At 41.9% G+C, this 19,961-nt stretch overlaps 1 protein-coding gene across 1 annotated transcript in view; it reads left to right on the top strand.

The window, feature by feature from the left end:
- Nucleotides 1-19,961, top strand: part of ADAM12 (ADAM metallopeptidase domain 12) — a 175,170-nt gene that overhangs the window by 28,259 nt on the left and 126,950 nt on the right. Inside the window, exon 3 of the mRNA XM_041415563.1 lies at nucleotides 18,097-18,170. Coding sequence (XP_041271497.1) covers nucleotides 18,097-18,170 — 74 coding nt within the window. The remainder of the gene's footprint in view (nucleotides 1-18,096; nucleotides 18,171-19,961) is intronic.

Genomic DNA, 19,961 nt, shown 5'->3' with positions numbered 1-19,961 from the left:
TTTTTTGGCATTTACTGGCATTACTAAGAAAGAGTTGGCCAGGAAAGCTGGCAGAAGGAGATGAGTTGGAGAAGCTTTAAAGATTTTTTTTTCCCTATAAAATGAATATCCAGAAGCTGTGTAAGTGTAATTCCTTCAGTTTGAAAAGTGTATAGAAAGACAACACATACACATTTCTGACTGAAATACCATCTCAGCTGGCTGTGCCCTCCAAATTCTTTTCCCTCAATTAAAAAGATGGGGGGGAAAAAATAAAAAGAAATGACAAAACAAAACAACACCTCAGGAAATCCCTAGAATGTTTATTCAGGAACAGAGCAGCCTGTTACAATCATTAGCTTGCAAAGGTATTTCTGTTATAGTCAGAGGGCAAAGTGAATTTTAACCTTTTATTGCCAAGAGATGTCATGTTTTTCGTGGAGGAGCTGTTGAGGTGTGTAAATCCCTGTGAATGAGTGAGTGGCATCTGTAAAAACCCCAACCAAAGCCCCAAAGCACACCCTGCAGAGAGAAACTGAAATCAATTCCAATGCCCACAGTTAAACATAAAGTACTACATTTCATGCTTTATTGAGTTTCTATTTATTGCTTAATTTCTGCCTGTAAAAAAGGCTTCAATTGAAGCAAAAAGATATTTCAAAATATTTGACTCCCTTTTTCCTTATGAGCTCAGTGGGGAAATGCCAGCTGCTATGGGGTTTTGATTAGAAAGGGAAAAAAGGGCTGGACTGGTTTAAAATGTGATCTGTGGGAACCTTCCAGAGCAGGATCTTTCCCAGGAACCCCAGAGGAGGGAGAAAAGAAAGGAAAAAGCAGCTCCAGGGAGACTCAGGGTCAGGAGCCTGGGAACACAGCTCGTCACAGGGGCAGAGTTAGGAAATGGATGGAAACTCTCGGGATTTTAAAGATGGAAACCTGAATTATTTGCTCTGTGCAGTCAAACATCTCCCCTTTATTGTCCTGCTCCTTCCCATCTATAATATGGGAATAAAGTTTAACTCAGGCAATGGCTCATCAATTTGATTTTTGTAATTTTTCAGATTAAAAGTATTATTTGTGCTACTGCTTTGGCTGTGCAAGCTTTAGGAGCCAGGAATTTGCTGTTCTGGGGTAAAGAGGGATGTCCTGCATGCGTGGAAAAACCCCATATGTGTTGTTTGAACAAGGGAAGAGATATTTTCAAGATTTTAGGTCTCAGGGAATGAAAGAGGAGGAGTGGTTGCAGTGCTGAGCATGAGGATTGTCACTGTTGCAAACTTGGAGGCAATTTGAAAACATCTTGTAAATACTGTGAAGAACATTAACTGAGATTTTTATAGGGTATGATGAGCCTATAACTCAGTCCACATTTAGACAATCACCTTTCTTTGATGGAGATCAACAGGAACATGAAAACACTTGAATTTAAGAAATATTTTGGTTATTAATATTTTCGTTTGTTATGTATCTCTCATTTATTTGTACATTTTTACTTCTTTCAACCATGCAATTTAATCACCGGGCACCAATTTGTTTTTAAAATTGCATTTATCAATATTATCCCACTTCCACACATCTATTAACTAATTTAAATAGAAATCTGGATGTGTAGAATAGAAACCAGCTCTAATTTCAGAGCCTTCGTGGAATTAGTGTTTAGCAGTTTCCCTAAATCTGTGCGAGATGGGGACAACAACAGCTGGATTTGAGTAATTCCTTTTGTAGGAAGGACCACAGTGCTGAATTTTCCTGTATTTGTATTAATGGAGTGGGTGTATCTATCTGTATAGATATATCTATATATATAGAGAGATATATCTATATATGTAGATATATCTAGATATATTGAGATCTCTATGCCTATACAGCTGCTCTGTTTCCAGCCTTATCTCAGGATTCAGCTCTCAAACCAGGTTTTGAATTTGTTTTTGCAAAACTCTGTGAGGAAAAGGCAGCTGAATTAGGCTACAGCAAGATCTGGCACTGAAATCCAATCAGAAAATCAGGCAGTGGAGAGGGAGGATGCACAGCATGGAGTGAAACTCTTATCAGTGCTCTGCTTTTCTAGGACAGGTTATTAGGGAGGAATTTCATTTAGGAGCAGAGGTTTATCAGTGTGTCCTTGTGATGGACCCAGCAATGCCATAAACTTCATATATGGAGATGGAGTTCTTCTAATTTTAGGATAGGGCATTGAGAGGGGGAAAAAAAGGATAATGTAAAAGAAATAAAGAGTATTCCAAGCGTGGATGTTATCTGTGCCATCACTGCACAGCTCCACATTGCAGGAGGATCAGCTGCTGCAGATATTTTGGCTGATGTGGATGAAATCAGTGTCTTCTGGAGTTCACCAGTATTGTGTACAATATTTCCTATAATTCAATTACTTTGAGGCAGGTAACAAAGAGCATATTTTCAATATTGATATTTCTGTGGGGAAAAAAAAGAAAAAAAGGCATTTGAAAATTCTTCACAACTCTATTTACTAAACAGTTTAGACAAAGAGTCCAGTCTCTGTTTGAAGGCTTCAAAGGCAATGTTGGCTTGTTTTTCCAGCAAATTCTTTATTTTTCTCAGTGGAAGAAAAATCAATACAACCCTTGCAACACAAAGCTGTGGCTTACCAAGGTATATTCCTTAAGCTCAGTTTGAATTCTGACACTGGCCATCACACTCAAGCCAAATTATCTGGTAATACCAAGATATGCTTGGTTTTTTCCAGCAGCCATGGTGTAGTTTTTACGGTTTTGCATTCTGTATTTTTATATTATATAGAAATACTTCCTTGCCAGGGCAATGAGAGTTTCAAAAGTTCCTCATGAACCACAGTGAAGTTGTTTTCATGCTCTGTCCTTTCAGTGTGCTGGCTGGCACCTGAGCTAGTGAGGAATTTATTCAGCATAAAATAAAGTTGCAGCGATTTATTGCTGTCGTTGCCTATCCCACAAAATCACTCCTCTGCATCCTTAGGATTGCACAAATTTGCTCCTTCAATTTTAGGGAGCTCGTTTATTGATGCAATGTCACCGTCACAGCCTTGCTGCAGGGAGAGGAAATAACTTGTATTTAGCCTCAGGCAAAGTTTGTGTGTTCCAGGTGTTCTTATCTGTGAATTTTGATTTGCAAACTGCAATTTGATGGAGTTGTTTGGGGAGGTGCAGCTGCTGTAACTCCTTTACCAAATGCATAATGAAAAGGATGTTTACTTAAAAACATCCTGGATGTAAAAACAAATGTTTGTTGTCTGAGGGGAATAACGCAGCATCTCTCAGCTCAGGAATCCCTTGGGATGAGTGCACACAGGGCATCTCTGCTCTTCCTAATTCTTCTCCTAAGTGCAACCAATTTAATCAATCCTCAAATGTTATTTTCTTGTGCCCCTTGAGGGGTTGTCCGAGTTCCTCTCTGAAATTCTTCAGTCTTCTGGTGATCCATGTTTCTCATTTAGGTTGGGATATGGCCCTAAAACAGCCCTTCCCTCATCACCTCCGGAAATCAGCGCAGTGGGGGAACCCCTGCAGAGCCCTGCTCCATTTATATGTTGATGAGACTGCAGGAAAATTTCCAGAAATGCTGGATATACTTTTAGAGCTTCCAGAAGGCTCTGCCTGGCTCCTGTGCTTCAGAGCCCTGCTCTGAGCACACTGTGCTCGCTGATATTTGGGGATACAACTGTGGTACCCCTGTCTGGGAACCACTTGTTACTTACAGGGACACTCCTGAACCTCTCCAGGAGCCTTTCTCTGTTTATTCTGCTAAAATGTATGCCTTGGCTGTATAAAAACCACCAATATGTCAACAATATGTTATTTATAACAAAGTTTTAGACATTTGTGTAGTTGAATGTTATTTAAATATGTAAGAAGTGCAGCATTAAGGCTTTTTTTGTAAAGGAGTGGTAATTCGGTAGTTTGGATGCATATCTCAGTGAAAAGTTGGACTTGTCGCTGTATGGAAAAAACAAAAATCGGTGTTAAATGGCTCAGGAGCAGTGGGGTGAGACTTGTTCATTCCTTGGGAAGTGGTGGAGTCGCCATCCCAGGAGGGATTTAAATTTAAGTGGATGTGGCACTTGGGGACATGGGTCAGTGGTGGCCTTGGAAGTGCTGGATTAAGGGCTGGACTCCATGATCTGAAAAGTCTTCTCTACCCTAAAGAATTCCACGATCAGAGGGGAAATTTCCAACCTAAACCATCCCAAGGTTCAGTGGTTGATACTGGAGGACTCGGGAGTGCAGGTGGGAGGCTGAGGATCTCACAGGAGACTGAGCCCCAGGGACTGGAGATGTTTCATAACAGCTCCTCCTTGAATAATTCCTGGGAAGGAAAACAGTCTTTAAAATAAATGAGGCAGATAACTCAGCTGGGAGGACACGGGAAGGAGAGCCAGGAATGGCTGGAGAAACCCTGGCTGTGGTGAGGAGCAAGGAGCTGGGGCTGTCGGCGTGGAGAGGAGGAGGCTGAGCAGGGCCCTGGTGGATCCTGCAGGGTGGAAGTGGCTGCAGGGAGAGAAGAGGCAGTAATTAGTCTGTGTGACACTGCTAGATGTGCTCCTGTCTGGCAGGGACAGGAAGAATGGCCTTACAAGGCAGAGAGGAAGAGCTCAGTAATAAAGATAATGAGAAAAGGATGTATTTACATGCATATCATGAGGCAGGGGGGATAAAGGTCTCTGAGTGCACTGGAGTTTCAGAAAAGCCAGAGAAAAGCTGCTAATGAGAGTGGTGTAGTTGATCCTGACATGGGGCAGGAGCCTCTGAGGTCCCAAAAGCCACATTTTCTATGATTGAGTGCAAAGTGGAGGCTGCTCCTTCTGATTCATGGAAACCTCTTTTGGGAACTTTGCCATCTCTGCATTACAAGGGATAAAATTTGGATTTTTCTAGATTTTTGAATACCTGAAACTTCATAGGGAGCACTTTTCCTCTGAGGTTCCTAGGCAGGAGCCTCTGAGGTCCCAAAAGCCACATTTTCTATGATTGAGTGCAAAGTGGAGGCTGCTCCTTCTGTTTCATGGAAACCTCCTTTGGGAACTTTGCCATGTCTGCATTACAAGGGATAAGATTTGGATTTTTCTGGATTTTTAGATACCTGAAACTTCATAGGTTACACTTTTTCTGCTGAGGGTGGAAAATGGGTGCCCAACAGCTTTTCTTTCTCTTGTAATTGTTGGCGTACAACTTGCAACCAGACTAAATAACACCTAGACAACTAAAATATTAACTCCTTTCTCAGCTGGTGAAGAGAAAGAGACTTCTTTAGCAGAAGTTCAGCCTTTTGTTCTGTTAAATTTTGTTTTTAATTCAGTGAGAAATTGGAGAGTTGGATCAGGGTGCCATGGAGTTTGGGGTATTTAATATTCCAACCCAATTGGTTTAGGGTGGAAGCTGTGGCTCTGGAAGGTCTTGGTAAATTTTGTGTTGTTCTGCAGCTCTCTTCTACCTGTGCCAAGTCATTGGCTTCTGATTTTGGGGATGAAAACAGAAGTCAAGTAGGATTATACAAACAGTGGAGTGAAAAGAGGGGGAAACACTTTAAATACAGGACTGAAGGGTCTGTTAGCAACTGAGAGCTGCCCAGGAGTGGGGGTAAAGAATCCTCTCTCAGGATGGGATGCTCTGGCAGCCCAGGTTTTGCACAGAAGGATCTTGCAGGGGATCTGATTCCATAAAGAACAATTGAAATGAAGTTTTTAACTTATAACTCTACTTGCTCCTCATGTCAGCTGCAGGGCCACTGCTGCTTTCTCCCATTATTCCCAGGCTCCTGACAAGTCCATTTTCCCTCAGTCCCTCTGGACACTGGGCTCCAGCACCTGCTGAGCTGCAGAGTTCTGTTCCTGCTCATTCTTTCTGGGATGCTCTGCTCCATGGGGCTGAGGGTGGCAAATGGAGATGTTCCCTGAGCCTTTTGCAGGATTTTTCCCTCTTTCCCAGCCCTGTGCAGTCATCCCAGAGCAGACTCAGGAATATTCCTGTTCATTTGCACTCTGAAGGTGAGAGCAGACTTTGCTTTATGCTTTTATCACGTGTTGCAAATGCCTTTGAGATGTTTCTTTCTTTGTTATCTCAAAATTCTGTGCTCTATTGATTTTTGGGTTTTCTCTAAGGAGCTGAAAATTTCAGCAGTAACCCTGAAACCAACTGAAATAATTGATTATCTGTTTTTACCTCCTCTTCAGTTATTTACCTCATGCCCTTCGATGGAGAAAGGCTGTCCTATTTCTCAATGATTTACTGTAAAGCAGATCTTTGCTGAGCTTTAATATCAATTTATATAACCTTGATCCAGGGGTTATTTTTTGAGAGCCACTGGTTTATCTAATATGTCATGGAAGAAGTTGTTCTAGAAATATTTTTTTATAGCTTATTTTTATGGAACAGATGGGTAATGTGAAAAGAAACATATTTTTTATAAGCTCGGATTGCAGTCAAAAATACTTAAATTATCTCCAAGAGTAACTAGATGCCTAATGAACTTTATAACAAATTTAGATATCTTGAAATACATTTTGTCATGAAATGATACTTTTGCATACAGGGTTTTTTTTCTCGTGTGGTTATTAATGGGAACAACACTTTTATCTGTGTTTTGTCTTTGCCTTTGTGGCAAGAAATATATTGGTCATTAATACTTTAAACCTAGGGGTATCAGTCAGAACACCACATGTGTTTTTGTTCCAGGATGAGCTTTCTGAGATAAATTTACTGTGCTTTCCACACTCCTTCGTGCCATTTGTTTTCTCCAAAAATGTCACTGTATATAGGTGGGGTATCTCTGGGCAAAGTCTCTTTCTAATTAAGCAGAAAAATGTGAGATGCTGCCCCCAGGTTTCAGGATAATTTACTTTACTAGGAAATCTTCGGATCCTTCTTTCTCTTAGGGCACATTCCAGGATATAAAAATGATTCATGTGTCTTGGAAGTACAGCTTTGGGAAGTTTGTCAAGTTATCTTGAGTAGCCCAAGAGTGGGGTGAAATCGCCTTTTTCATTAGTTTAAAAAATACGAACATTTGATCTGCCTTTATATAACGCATCCATCATCTTGGAAAGGTCATCAGAGACAAATTGTGGTTTGAAAGGGTGGAAATCAGGCCCCAGCTCCTCAGTCCTGCCCTGCATTCCAGCGTTTGGGATGCAGAAGGGAGCTGGAATCCAGAAGCAAATCGGTGAGCGCAGTAACAAATTAACGCAGGAGATTTAATCGGAGCCACGGAATAGGGAAGGATGTTTGGGGAGAGCGAAGCCCGAGCTCAGAGATCTTGGCACAGGCCTGGCGCAGTGGAACTCTGTGATGGGGGGGAGAGGGAGGCTCTGAAAGTGAAGAACAGCATATAAATTAAGCCAAATAAATTAAGTAATTCAAGCATTAATCTAGCCAACCCTCCGAGTTCATTCAGAGAGGCAAAACATCTATCATTGCTTCTCTGGAGATTGTAGCATTGTTGAGAATTCCGTTTAGCCAGGACATTTAGACCAACCCTTGCATTCAAAAAAAAAATCCTTAATTTTCTCATTGTCTGAAACTGATTGTATCTTTTTGCCTTTCAGTAAGTTTCACTTAGTTGCAATTACTTTGGCTTCAAAATCTTGAAATCGAATGAATTAATGAAAATGGAAAATCAGAACTCTTTCCTAATTAAGAACTGAGCTTTTCAAGGAATATGAAAGGATTTAATTTAGAGAGAGATGTTTGGAGAGCATGAAATGTGGCTTGAAGGAGATACATGTGCATTCAATAGAGCTCACTGAGCCCAGCCAGATTTGTATTGACGGGAAACAAAAAGCATCTGAAATCCACTTTCAGTGATAGGAAAATTTATGGGATTTCTTGAAGCTCCAAGTTGACTTCCAGTTCAGGGGAAACAAAAAGCATCTGAAATCCACTTTCAGTGATAGGAAAATTTATGGGATTTCATGAAGCTCTCCGAGTTGACTTCCAGTTCAGGAAAATGGGTGGCCATCTCTGTGTCTCAGTGGACACAATTCCTACTGAATTCCTCATTATTTCTCCCTGTGGCAGTTTGCTGAACCTTTGGAATGGGGTTTTGGGTTTGATTTTCCATGGCTTTGTAACCCTTGCGGATGGATGGGGGGAATCCTCTGTCCTGGCACTGCTGCAGGTGGCACTGAGGGGTGAAAGGAGTGGCTCAGGTACTCTGACAGTTCAGAATGGATTTTATCTTGTATTATCCCTGAAATCCCATTCTGTTCTGCCGCTCCCCCAGCAGACAGACACACCTTGTGTCACACCCCCTGTGTGACACCTGGGCTCACCTGCTTGTGCCCTCCCCAGGCAGAGGAACAGAGCACACAGCACCTGGAGGACAGGCCATTTCTCATCTTTGTAATTTTAGTAGTAATTATCATCATAATTCTCCTCCCCCACAGTGCACAGCACGTCCTGGGCTCCCCACAAGTGATGGCTGCAATAATTCCGTGTGTGGAAGGGGAGATGTTTCCAAGGAGGGTCAGGCTGGCTGCTCAGCTCCAGCTCTGTTCTGAAACAGTGGATGTGTGGGTGGGAAAATGCAGAGCTATAAGCTGGGAATACCCTCAAGAAGCATGGTAGGACAAAGGGAGTAAGGTGCAGAAAATATAATTACACTGGGTAACGAGCTGATGAAGCCTTTGACATGGTCCATGCTTGACCTTGGCTTATTGAGCACATGGGGAAAATGTGATGTTGTAATCAAACTTCTGGTAAAAGGAGGTCACAGCCCGCAGTGCCTTGACAAAGAGAAGGAATTTCACTTTTCCAGACAGGAGCAACCCAAACGGGATCCACTACATTTGCGCTGCACGGTCCTCCAAGAAGTCCACGTACATTTCAAACCGCTCAACAAAATATCAACAAATATCAACAGCTGCTCACTCCCATTACAATTACCCAAATTGCAAAGGGCCGTCTGCAGCGAGCTCTGCTCCATAACTAAGGCAGCCCAGCCCCAGTGAATTGCTTCCTGCCTGCCAGCACTATTAAGTTGTGTTTTGTGACAGTTTTCTCCAGCCCAGGCGTGTTTGTTTTCTTTGCACAGCCTTGCAAAAGCATTGTTTAAGCAGCACATAATGGATTCCAACCAAGAGGTGCTTTCTGCTCCCATCTGTTTGATGGCACAGCGAGCAGTTGTGATTCATACGTGCAGTGTAAATACTGGGTAATGACTGTGGCTTTCCTTTCAGCCAATTCCAGGTTCTTCAATTCCTGGGCCAGCTTCTGGGCTGGTTTTGAGGCAGGGAAAAAATGTCTGAACCAGGCTTGAAATTTTCAGGTGTTAAATATCTCTCTAACAGAGTGACCCACCTTGGTGCAGAGGTGACAGTAAAAGCTGCCACGAGCAGGAGCTGCCATGAGCTTCTCAAATCTCCAAGGCTGTGTGGTGTCCAGTTGCCTTTTCTGAATAAAAGGCCACCCAGACACTCCCCCAGAAACTTCCAGGGTATTTTCACTTTAAGCTTTTGGGGCAACGTCCCTGGCAGTGTCCAAGACCAGGTTGGACAGGGCTTGGAGCAGCCTGGGACAGTGGAGGATGCCCTGCCCATGGCAGGGGTGGCATGGATGACCTTTAAGGTCCTTTTCCACCCAACTCAAGCTGTGGTTCTCTGAATACACTAAGGAAAAGAAATATAGGGGATGATTCATTTTTTTAGCCCATTTTTTAACCAGACTCTTCAATGAGTTTTTTGTTTCACTATTTTTTCCCACTTTATTAAAAAGATTTTTTTTATTACCAGATCTTTCAAAAACTCAAATCTGTGTTGGTGCAATCATTCAATGTCCTGGCCACGCCCTCAGGGTGTCAGAGGACAGGCAGGGCTCTGGCCAGTTCAGGGGATGGGATGGGAGAGCAAACACACCCTTCCATCAGGCTGGGATTCAACAGCTCTGCTGCTCCTGACCTGCTTCCAAGCTGAGATCCTGCTGCTGGTCCTGCTGGGCTGGATGGGAAGACCTGCACTCCATGGAGTCACATCAGTGCCTGGATGAGCAAATTTGGGGATCTTGGATAGATTAGTGGAAATGACCCTTGACAGAGATGTTGTGTTTGGGATACACTGCAGTAAATGAGGGCTGGCTAAAAGCACACATATTTTATTATTATTTTTATTGCTTGTTCTTACTACAAAATCGAGTTCACACTTCAGTGCAGTCATTTCATTCAGTCAAAACCATATGCTGTTGCATTTTCCTTTCTTCCCTTTTTTTTTTTTTTTTTTGTGGCCTGTGAATCCAAGGAATCCCCTCCCCCAGCTGCAGAGCAGACTCCTCACAGGTCAGCAGGCGCCCAGGGAAGGGCAATAAATCCACACCAAAGGCTGCCTTGGGCTGCTTTGCACCCAGCCTGCTGCAGAGGTTCAGAAAGGCTCCCGTGCCTGCCCTGGCTGCTTTGTGTTCCAGCTCCCATCCCTCTCCCAGCCCACATCCTGAGCTGGAGGATCCCAGAGCTCGCTCCCCATCAGCTCTTTCAAAGTGTTGGCAGCACCAGTTCCCCTTTTCATAACTCACCCATGTTTGTTCTCTCAGAGCTTCTTTTTGAAAATCTTTCAAACATTTATTTTGTTGTTGTTGCAAGGTTTGTACTGAAAAGGGAATACTGATTTTGACCTGGTTTTAACAAATATAGTTCAGAGGATAATTGGAGAGCTGCTGTAAAAACCAAGGCTGCCCTTTAAAAAAAAAAAAAAAGAAAAGAATTGATTTTACTTTGTTTTTTAAAGTATAAAGCTGAAAATTTTCTGCTAATCCCTTTTTAGCTGGTTAAATGCACCTTAATATATTTTAGTGTAACCTGAGTGGTTGATAATGAAAATATGGTGTAAAGGCTGAATTCAGGTTTTATGCCTGACTTTTTATTGATACTGAATAAATTCACAACACAACTCAGCCTGACAAGGTGCAGATTTCTTTCAAACATCAAACCAGTTATTTTGGATCTGCTCCTGAAATATTTGCTGCTTGGTGTTATGACATTTTAAACATGTTTTAGCCTGGTTATCCTTTGATTTTTTAAAAAAAAATGTAAATCAAGAATAGCTCACAGAGAGGATGTAGCTAAGTTGTAAGCATGTTTTCCCTTTCCAGGAGCAGTCATTAGCTTTGTATTCCTGCATGGAAAGCAGGAAATGGGGAGCTGGAGCTGTGTAATTTTATTGATTTTGGTCTGGCACAATGAACTTCTGGGTTTCCTCTTTCTTGAGCGTTGTTTGCTTGGATTTTTAACTCTGGATAGGGATCCTGGGGCACCAATAGTGAGCAAGGAGCTGGGAATTTAAACACAGATATGGAAATTCACAGCACCTTCAGCAGATGCTGCCAAACAACCTGATGGGCAGGGGCTGGCACTGGCACTGCTGCAGAGGCAGCACACAGAAATATTGAGATTTTTCATTTTAATTGAAAGTGCTTTTTGCTTATGAAGAGAAGTTTCCCAAATTTGAGTTGTTCCCAAGTGCTCCTATTTTATCTGCATCCCATGACCTCCATGGTGGGGTTTTCTGCCAGCTGGTGGAAGGTTTTCCTGCTCATTGCAGGGGGATTGGACTGGATCATCTTTAGAGGTTCCTTCCAACTGAAATCATTCCATGATTCCTGTAAGGAAGCCAGGGAAGGAGCAGAAAAGTTGCTTTAGGACCTCAGCTGCCACATTGTGTGGGACAGAATGTTTTAAAAAATTCATACATTTTATATATATATATATATATATATATATATAAATCTTCCATAGATTTATAATATTGCAGTGTGGGGAGCAGGAAAAAGAGAGGAGGGTGGAAAAGCCTGACTATCTCCAAGCAGCAGTTGCAATTTGCTATAGGAGTTAAGAAAAAGAAGACAAAAATATTAAAGAAAACCTAACAAATTTAGCTGTTGTGCCTTCCAGATAGAGGAATCTTGCATCTCTCTGTACAGCCATCAAGAAAGCAAAAATCTGATCATTCTGCTTTCAAATAATGTCTTTAAAATAAACTTGGGGACAAACTTGCAAGTTCTTTGGTTTCCTGCATTATTGGACTGGCTCAGCCAATTTGTTAAGGGCTTGGGAGTCTTTGCTAAGCCATTAAAAAAAAATAAAAAAACAACTGCAAAAGGCTCTGTTCTCTTAGTTGGTGCTCATTATAAGCAGCCACAGGGATACATCCTTCTCATCTGAGAGCAGGCAAAGCACAGCTGAATTTGCTGCCCCCAGGAACCTGCAAAACCATAAGAATTAAATGTTTATGCTTTTCATGTCCTGCACATGAAATATTGCTTAGTCTTGGAGGTGTTTGCAGAAAACTTTGCACTTTGTGTTCACTTCTAAACTGAAGCCAAAAGAAAACCAGGAAATATTTATGGATTTAAAAGCATTGCATACAATTTACAGCATTTGTTGCGGGTTGTAGTTATCTTAATTGTATATATTTTGTAGACACCTTGCCTTTGTTGGATTGAGTTCCAGTTTCCATGGTAAGATTCCCTCAGTGATTTTATTTCTTATAGATTTCCCAGCTTCTCCCTTTTTGTGTTTTATAGATAGTAGAGGAATAATATCAGCCCAAAGATCTGATACTGTAAATACACCTTTTAGCACTAATGCAGAACGTCAGTGTATGATAAATGAGAGAAATAAAAGGTATTTTCATATAGATAGCAAAAAATGGCATGGAATTTATCCCTGCTGGAAATAATGGACTCTTTCCCCATTTATGCAGTTTCTAATTCCTGGTGTTAAGTCAAAGAAAAAAACCCCTGTATGTGTGTGGAATAGGACTACCTGATAAATCTCAAAGGTCCTTAATTTCCAGAGCTGTGTTTAGGAGATAACAATCTCACAACCTTTATTTTTTGTGCTGGAATTTCTGGTTTTAAGAGCATAAAGTACATGGGATCATGGAATCACAGAAAGGTTTGGGTTGGAAGGGACCTTAAAGATCATATGAGGACCTTAAAGGTTATCTGGTGTGCAATGCCCCTGCCATGACAGGGACACCTTCCCCTGTCCCAGGTGCTCCCAGCCCCAGTGTCCAGCCTGGCCTTGGGCACTGCCAGGGATCCAGGGGCAGCCACAGCTGCTCTGGGCACCCTGTGCCAGGGCCTGCCCACCCTCACAGGGAAGACTTTTCTCCCCAAAATCTCATCCATCCCTGCCCTCTGGCAGTGGAAGCCATTCCCTGTGTCCTGTCCTATCGTTTTCACCGCTAGAAATGAAGGGATGGGACTATTTTCAGGCTAAGAACAATTTATTGCTCAGACAAACACCAGTCTCAGAGGCTGTGAGATTTTAGAGGATCAAGCATTTGGCCACAGCTCAAGAGCAGTCACAAGTTCTTTGTTACAAGGCAATACAGAACTCTCTAACCCAATGGACAGTTGCCACAGGGTTTATTTTGCTTTTCTCACCCATCTCCTTTACTCCCTCCTGCTGCACTGAGGATGCTTTTGTCCAATGGGCTTCTCTCTCACAGGCACACATCTGCTTCTGTTATAACTTCTAAACTCTCAGTAATTCCATACAGCCCCGCCCCTGCACGATAAACCCTTCACCATCTTATCAGTGCAGTTTCTCACTTCCTTAAGGCATATACTTACTTACAGCTATAGAAACACAAGTTGATGATTTTTCTGCTTAATATCTGTGGATTGTATTTTTACATCAACCCAAGCTTCTTCCAAGGCTGCAGATCAAACCGTATGATGAGGATTTTCTCCAAGAGCTCCAAGTCCTGCCCCAGAGCTGGACTCCTGCTCCAGGTGGGCTCTCTCCAAAGTGGGCCTTGCTCAGACAGTAAACATCTGTGGTTTTAGCACAGTTTAAAACAGTGGATGAAAAAATGCTCCAAAATGACCCCTTGGTAGAATCCTTTGTCCATCCAGTCACTGACTCTGCTGTGACTTGATGTAGTTTCTCTGTCCTCACACTGAAGGCCAGGCAGTTAATTATGAAATATGACCCTCTGTGAGGGGGGGGATTTTGTTTAGCTCCCTGTGTAATGTCAGGAACCATGTTGTATACAACTAATTACAAGCCGTAATTCTCCTCTTAATTATTATTTTTTCCTTTCTATTTTACTGATTTTTACCCATTTCAGCACTGCATGGGCCAAGGTCACCTTGGGCACAGGCAAAGCTGAGCCTGTTGCAGGGCTGGCTTTAGCAAAGTTAATTCCAGGTCTGGAGGGCCTGGAAACCACTTTGCTGGATTAAACAAACCTGCCTATTTCAGTCTGGCCCTGTCAGGATATAATTTCAAACTTGGAAACCAGAGAAGCAAAATGACCCCTTTTGGTTCTGTTTCTTGTACTGATCTCTATCCTCAAACCGTGGATTTAGACAGTGGATACAGCTGAAAATGCATTTCTGTTTCCAAACGAATTAATGCTGCTGGTTTGAGTTCATTTGCACTCTTTTCCTTATCTGTAGATACTTCCCTTTGTTTCTATTATATAATTGCTACAATTTAAAGTTGTGTGTGCTGATCTAAGTCATGCATCTCAATCCAATAAAATCCTTTCTTTTTATAGAGAGGGAGCTCCAAAGACAGATGTTTTAGGACTCCCCATTCCATCAATTTTTTGCTCTTCAAATGTAATAAGAAATGACTTGGAGTCTTTTCTCTCAATCCCAGTAGGGAAAAGCTCACAGCCCTGCAGTGGGATCACAGCCCAAAGGGGGATCCAGCAATAATTAAGATTTTTCCCAGTGACAAATCTTGTGCATTCAAATTTCAGAATGGGCATCCCACCAAGGTGAACAAATCTTCTCCCAATCTATCCTCTCCACAAGTATTTCAGGAATATAAATGGGTTATTTTGTGCCTACATATCATTATTATTAGACAGTATTCCCAAGACCACCTCCACATTCCCAGGGGAAGCCCTTAATCCATAAACTATCCTTCCTTTTTATTTTCTCAATGAGGATCAATGTGATTTTAAAAGAGGGGGAAAAAAAAGAAGTAATTATGAAACATGTACTAGTTAAAGTAGTTTTACTGCAGAACTTCTCTGACTCAGAAATAAGCTGCTGTCCCCCTTCATCTTCTAGTTAATCAAGTGCTGAATTATTGGTTTTTTAATCGGCTTTATCAGTGAGAATTCTTGCTTGACCTTGACTTAATGTTTCACTAATTTCCTTCAGAATATTGAGTATTCCTAACATCAATTCAGACCAAAACCCCTCAGCTCCAAGTAAGGAAGAAGCAAATTAAGGGGGGAAATGCTTTTCCTGGGTTTTTTGATAGAAATTGATGCAGATTTTGGATGCAAATCCTCTAAATAAGAGGGGAAGGTTGCGGAGATTCCTGCTTCAGCCATTCTGAATTTTGGCCTCTTAGGATATCAGGGAAAAGCTTGTGTGCACTGATGAAATCTTCTCTTATGCCACAAAAAAAAAAAATTACCAAAAAGGACAACAGCAAACTGCAGTTTTAGGAGAGAAGTAGAAAAATTGAGTCTGTGAGAAAAGAAAGTAGAACCCCCCAAAAATTCTTTGTTATGGTTTAAATACTGCCACTCTCATTAGGTCCACTTGGCTTCCACAGTCAATAATTTTAAAGGGATCAATGTGGGAATAAGTTGTGGCACCAGCATAGAAATTATTTTTGTGGTTCTTAAGGAAGACTTAGAACATGTGGCTCTCAAACATTCTGAGCAGGAGGCTCTGTACCCCCACAAGGTGCTTTTCTGATTATTCTCTGTGGAAAATCTAAAGCTGTGCTCTAATATCTGTATTTATAGTCATTTCCATTTCACCCTGCGACTCAGTTTTGAAAATAGCGATTGTAAGGGGAGGGTATCACAGTGTTTCATGGGATTTAACATGAACTTCTGGGGGGTTGTGGCAAAAAATGTGCAAAAACTTTAGGAAAGACTCCACAGCCCCTGCAAGAAAACCCCCCCAAAAAAACCCCTAACAAACAAAAAATCTGAATTAATTTCACAGGAGTATGAATTAAAAAAAAGAGGAGGAAAAACCAAAACACAAACCTCAAATGTCCTTTCTGAAAGAGACACATTTTTCTTTACCCTTAGAAATTTGTAATTTCAAGTGTTTCTGTTTCTAGTCACCCTAACACCTGTGCAGCGGGTAATTTTTGCTGTATTTGTGCTTATGAATTCCAGTCAGACTAAGAAAAAATATAGTCTCATCTCCTCGCAGATGGAAAAGAAGGAAATGAGCATTTGTTTGAAAGAAAAATCGATGGTGAAGCAAGATTATGAACCTGGGTCTTGTGCAAAGCAATGCAGCATCCATAACTGGGGCCATTATTGTGCTCCATGAGAAGAAGTTTCAGCTTTAGGAATTCTCTGAGAGATGATTTTGTCTTGTAACAGCCTGTTCTATTCTGCAGCTGCTTTTTTAACTTTGCAACTTTACCAACATCCATTGACTGTCAAATAAGTACCACTGTGAACTCATGAATAAACATAGTTGTCATTTCCATATTAAGAGGGCCTTCAGCTGAAAAGAATCCATTTGTGCCACAGCAATATCTTAATTATTTACTGTGTTATATTCTAATTAATTGTGGTTTGCTCTCTCAAAACTCCATATTCTGTGGATCTCACGGGTTTTGGAAGCAATGAACTAATATTGAAGTCATAATCAACACTGCTTCTAAATATTCATGCCAATAAATGACTCCCATGTGTTTGCTGAGTGCCAAGGATAGTCTGAAGCATTTATTTAGCATTCTGGTGGGATCTGGTTTCTGCAGAGTTCACAGAGATGCAGAATTTCAATGCTGTTGCTGAGAAAGCACGTTTGGATTCTCACGAGCAGGACACTTTGGATAAAGCAATGGTATCTCACTCCCAGCCTGGGCTCAATAAAGCCTGAGAGCACTGGGGAGTTCTCAGCTATTTCTCATTTGAACAATTTTGTTTAGTCTATGACAGCCTCCCAATAATTTTGCTTTTTAACAAACATCTCTAATTTTTCAAACAATTTGAAAATCGCTGCATTCCAGGGACGGGGATGCTCTGTCTGTCACAGAGGCTCCACTGGGGCTCTGCTGCAGCAATCACGAATTCAGACACATTTCTCAATAAATCAATTAAACAGTAGAATCCTAAAATGCTTCTAGCTGCAATTGGCTGACACAAATCTCCAGAAAAGCATCTTGAGTGTATGGGTGAACAGCTGATTTATGGAGCTACTGTTGGAATTTCAAACAAGGAAATGCTGTCGTGCAATCCAGTGAGTTTGTTTAATTAAATGTAAGTTAAATGTAAACAGTTTTAAAATATATTTGAGCTGAGTCTTTTGGATCAAGAGTAGCCAGCATATTGCAAACTGTCCTTTCTCTTTGAAATGCAGTTTCCAGAACCTGTGTAGGTGCATTGCCCCTTCCTGCAAGTCTTTAGGCTCCACTGCTCCACATCCCCTCTCACAACTCACCCAAAAATTATTGGGTTTACCTTTGGGTGCTTGAGATGAAGAAGAACTGGGGTTTTAGAACCAGGGGAAAGGCAGTATGAAGATTGCATGCAGTCATGATGGTGCTTGAAAATGCAATCCAGATGTCCTGATCCACTCGGGAGTGCAACTGGGATTTCTGTGGGCTCTGTTGCTGGTGTTTTGTTTAGAAAGTTCTCTTAAATACTTGTATATGCATAAATACTTTGTATGTTGTCACAGAGATACTTGGTAATACTATTGACCATAATTTTATTGATATTTCACATTTTTTACTCTTGACAATCCTTATGTGTCCCTTTCAACACAGGATATTCTATGCCATTAATTCTGCAATACCACTTCTTCTTGCTTTTAAGATAAAACTTAATTCTGCCTTATGAAGAGCTTGAAATACATCTTAAAAAATTGAAATACATCTTGGATATTGGGAAGGAATTGTTCCCTGTGAGGGTGGCAGGCCCTGGCACAGGGTGCCCAGAGCAGCTGTGGTTGCCCCTGGATCCCTGGCAGTGCCCAAGGCCAGGTTGGACACTGGGGCTGGGAGCACCTGGGACAGGGGAAGGTGTCCCTACCAATGGGAACTAAATGATTCTTAAAACCCCTTCCTAGCCAAACCTTCCTTTGACTCCATGATGTGTCCGTTTCCCTGGCAGAGCCGGGTGCAGGATGATAGGCTCTGGGTTTGGACTCAGCCAACTCTGTTTTCCTTTTTCAGAACCACCCAGCACGGCTGCAGTTTGTAATTCAAGCTGAAAATAAACATCTGGTCATCAATCTGGAGAGGAATGAGTAAGTACCCTGCTGCATGGTCACTTTGTACTCTTGGAGGGTTGTAATTTTAAAATTAATGGTTTAAACCTGGGGCCAGTTTTGCTACTGGTCCCCTATAAGAGTCCCCTAACAAGAGAGTTTTGTTCCAGTTTGGATTATGGGTATTTGTGCATTGCTGATAGAGCAAGAATCTCTATGGTTGTGTGCATTTATGTGGGGATGAAAATGGACATGTTGCCTCTCAGGGTTTTCCTGTGTATTTCTTTTGGATGTGTCCTCCTTTCCTGTGGTAAGGCCTTTTATTTATAGTAATCTGGAATATACTACAGTCTCTGGAATTTTCTGGGGAGGACTCATCCTTCCTAATGCTGTCTGCACCCATCATGTGCTCCATGCAGTGTCCATCAGGAGTGAAGAGTCAAGACTTGGGGATTAACCCCTGCTGGAATGTTAAATGGAGCTCTCTGGGTTTGCTGTCAGGGGGCTGATGATGGGATGGTTGTGCTGTTCCTGCAGCCCAGGACCAGTGCTGGGCTTGAGCCTGTGTTTGTGTGCACCTTTTTCCATGTGCTCTTGGCAGATCCTGCTCATGTCCATGAGATTTCAGAGGGGAATCAGGGACTGCTGTAGATGTGGTCCCATGGGGCAGAGTTGTTAAAAACCAAAACCGTACAGGAATGAAATCACTGCTCTGGAAGTCCATGACAAATGGAAAAAGTCATCAAAGTCTTTGTCTACCCTGCAAGTGTTCTGTTTTCCCCTAAGAGAATCTCAAAGATATTTGGTGAGAATCCAGATCAGGACAACCGCTTGCTGTTTGTCAAAGGCAAACCAAAGATCACTCTCAACCCAGGGAAAACCTTTCATAACAGTTCCCAAGGATCTGTGAGTTGTGCAGGTTCCCCTGCTGGGGAATCAAAGCCACAAAAAGGTATTTTTTCAGTTTAATAGAGAGATGCAGTTGGATGTGTTAGGAGGAAGGAATGTGCCTGTGAAAGCAAATGTCCAGGGGAGGCCAGGGACATCCTGCCTCGGGCTGGGGATGGACAACATCAATGGAAAACCACGGGGCACCTCTTTAGGCCTCTGGAGTAAAACAGTGCAAGATGCTTTTTATTCCCAGTCATTTGGATGAACCCCAACATTACCCAGCTGTGATGAATTCCAGTTCACTTTATTACTTGACATCAAGCTCAAATCTTGAGCTTCCTTTATGTTATTTTTAATGCCCCTTAGCTGTTGGAAACCTGTCCTTGAAGGGTGTGTAGATCCCCCATCCACAGGTTGCTGTGTTCCAGTAACGAGAGGAGAATTTAATTCCTTTAGTAAACAGGGATTTCACTTTATATTCTCTTAATCTTTGTCAAAGGGTGTGCCTTCCTGAAGGAATGGGAAGTATGCAGCAATTGAGGAAACTATTTACATTCCATGTCAGCGATTAAAAGAACATAAAAACATAAAAAACCATAAAACTGCTAATACAGGCTTTGCTGAACATACCAAACTCTCTTGTACCTGTAATAAAGTCAGATTTAGAAGATTGTAAGATGCAATCTCCACCTCTTTTAGAAGCAGGACAGGAAAATGCAATAAATTACCAATACAGGCGCCTCTGTGACTGCGTGGATTTGGAGATGTTGAAATCTGCTCCTGAAGAAATACATTTATCAATTATTATTTTTCAGTTGGGGTAAACTGGGATTGTTTTTTTAGTTTGGTGGGGTGTCCATCTGGAGGTTTGCATTCTGGAAGAGCTGTGTGTGGTGTTGACAGCACAAGGTTCTTCATCCCAGCAGGAGCTTCGAGGCA

This window comes from Onychostruthus taczanowskii, unplaced genomic scaffold (assembly GCF_017590055.1).
Source record: "Onychostruthus taczanowskii isolate IOZ18803 unplaced genomic scaffold, ASM1759005v1 scaffold5, whole genome shotgun sequence".
Taxonomy (NCBI): Eukaryota; Metazoa; Chordata; class Aves; order Passeriformes; family Passeridae; genus Onychostruthus; species Onychostruthus taczanowskii.
This window is presented reverse-complemented; position numbering and strand designations above follow the sequence as displayed.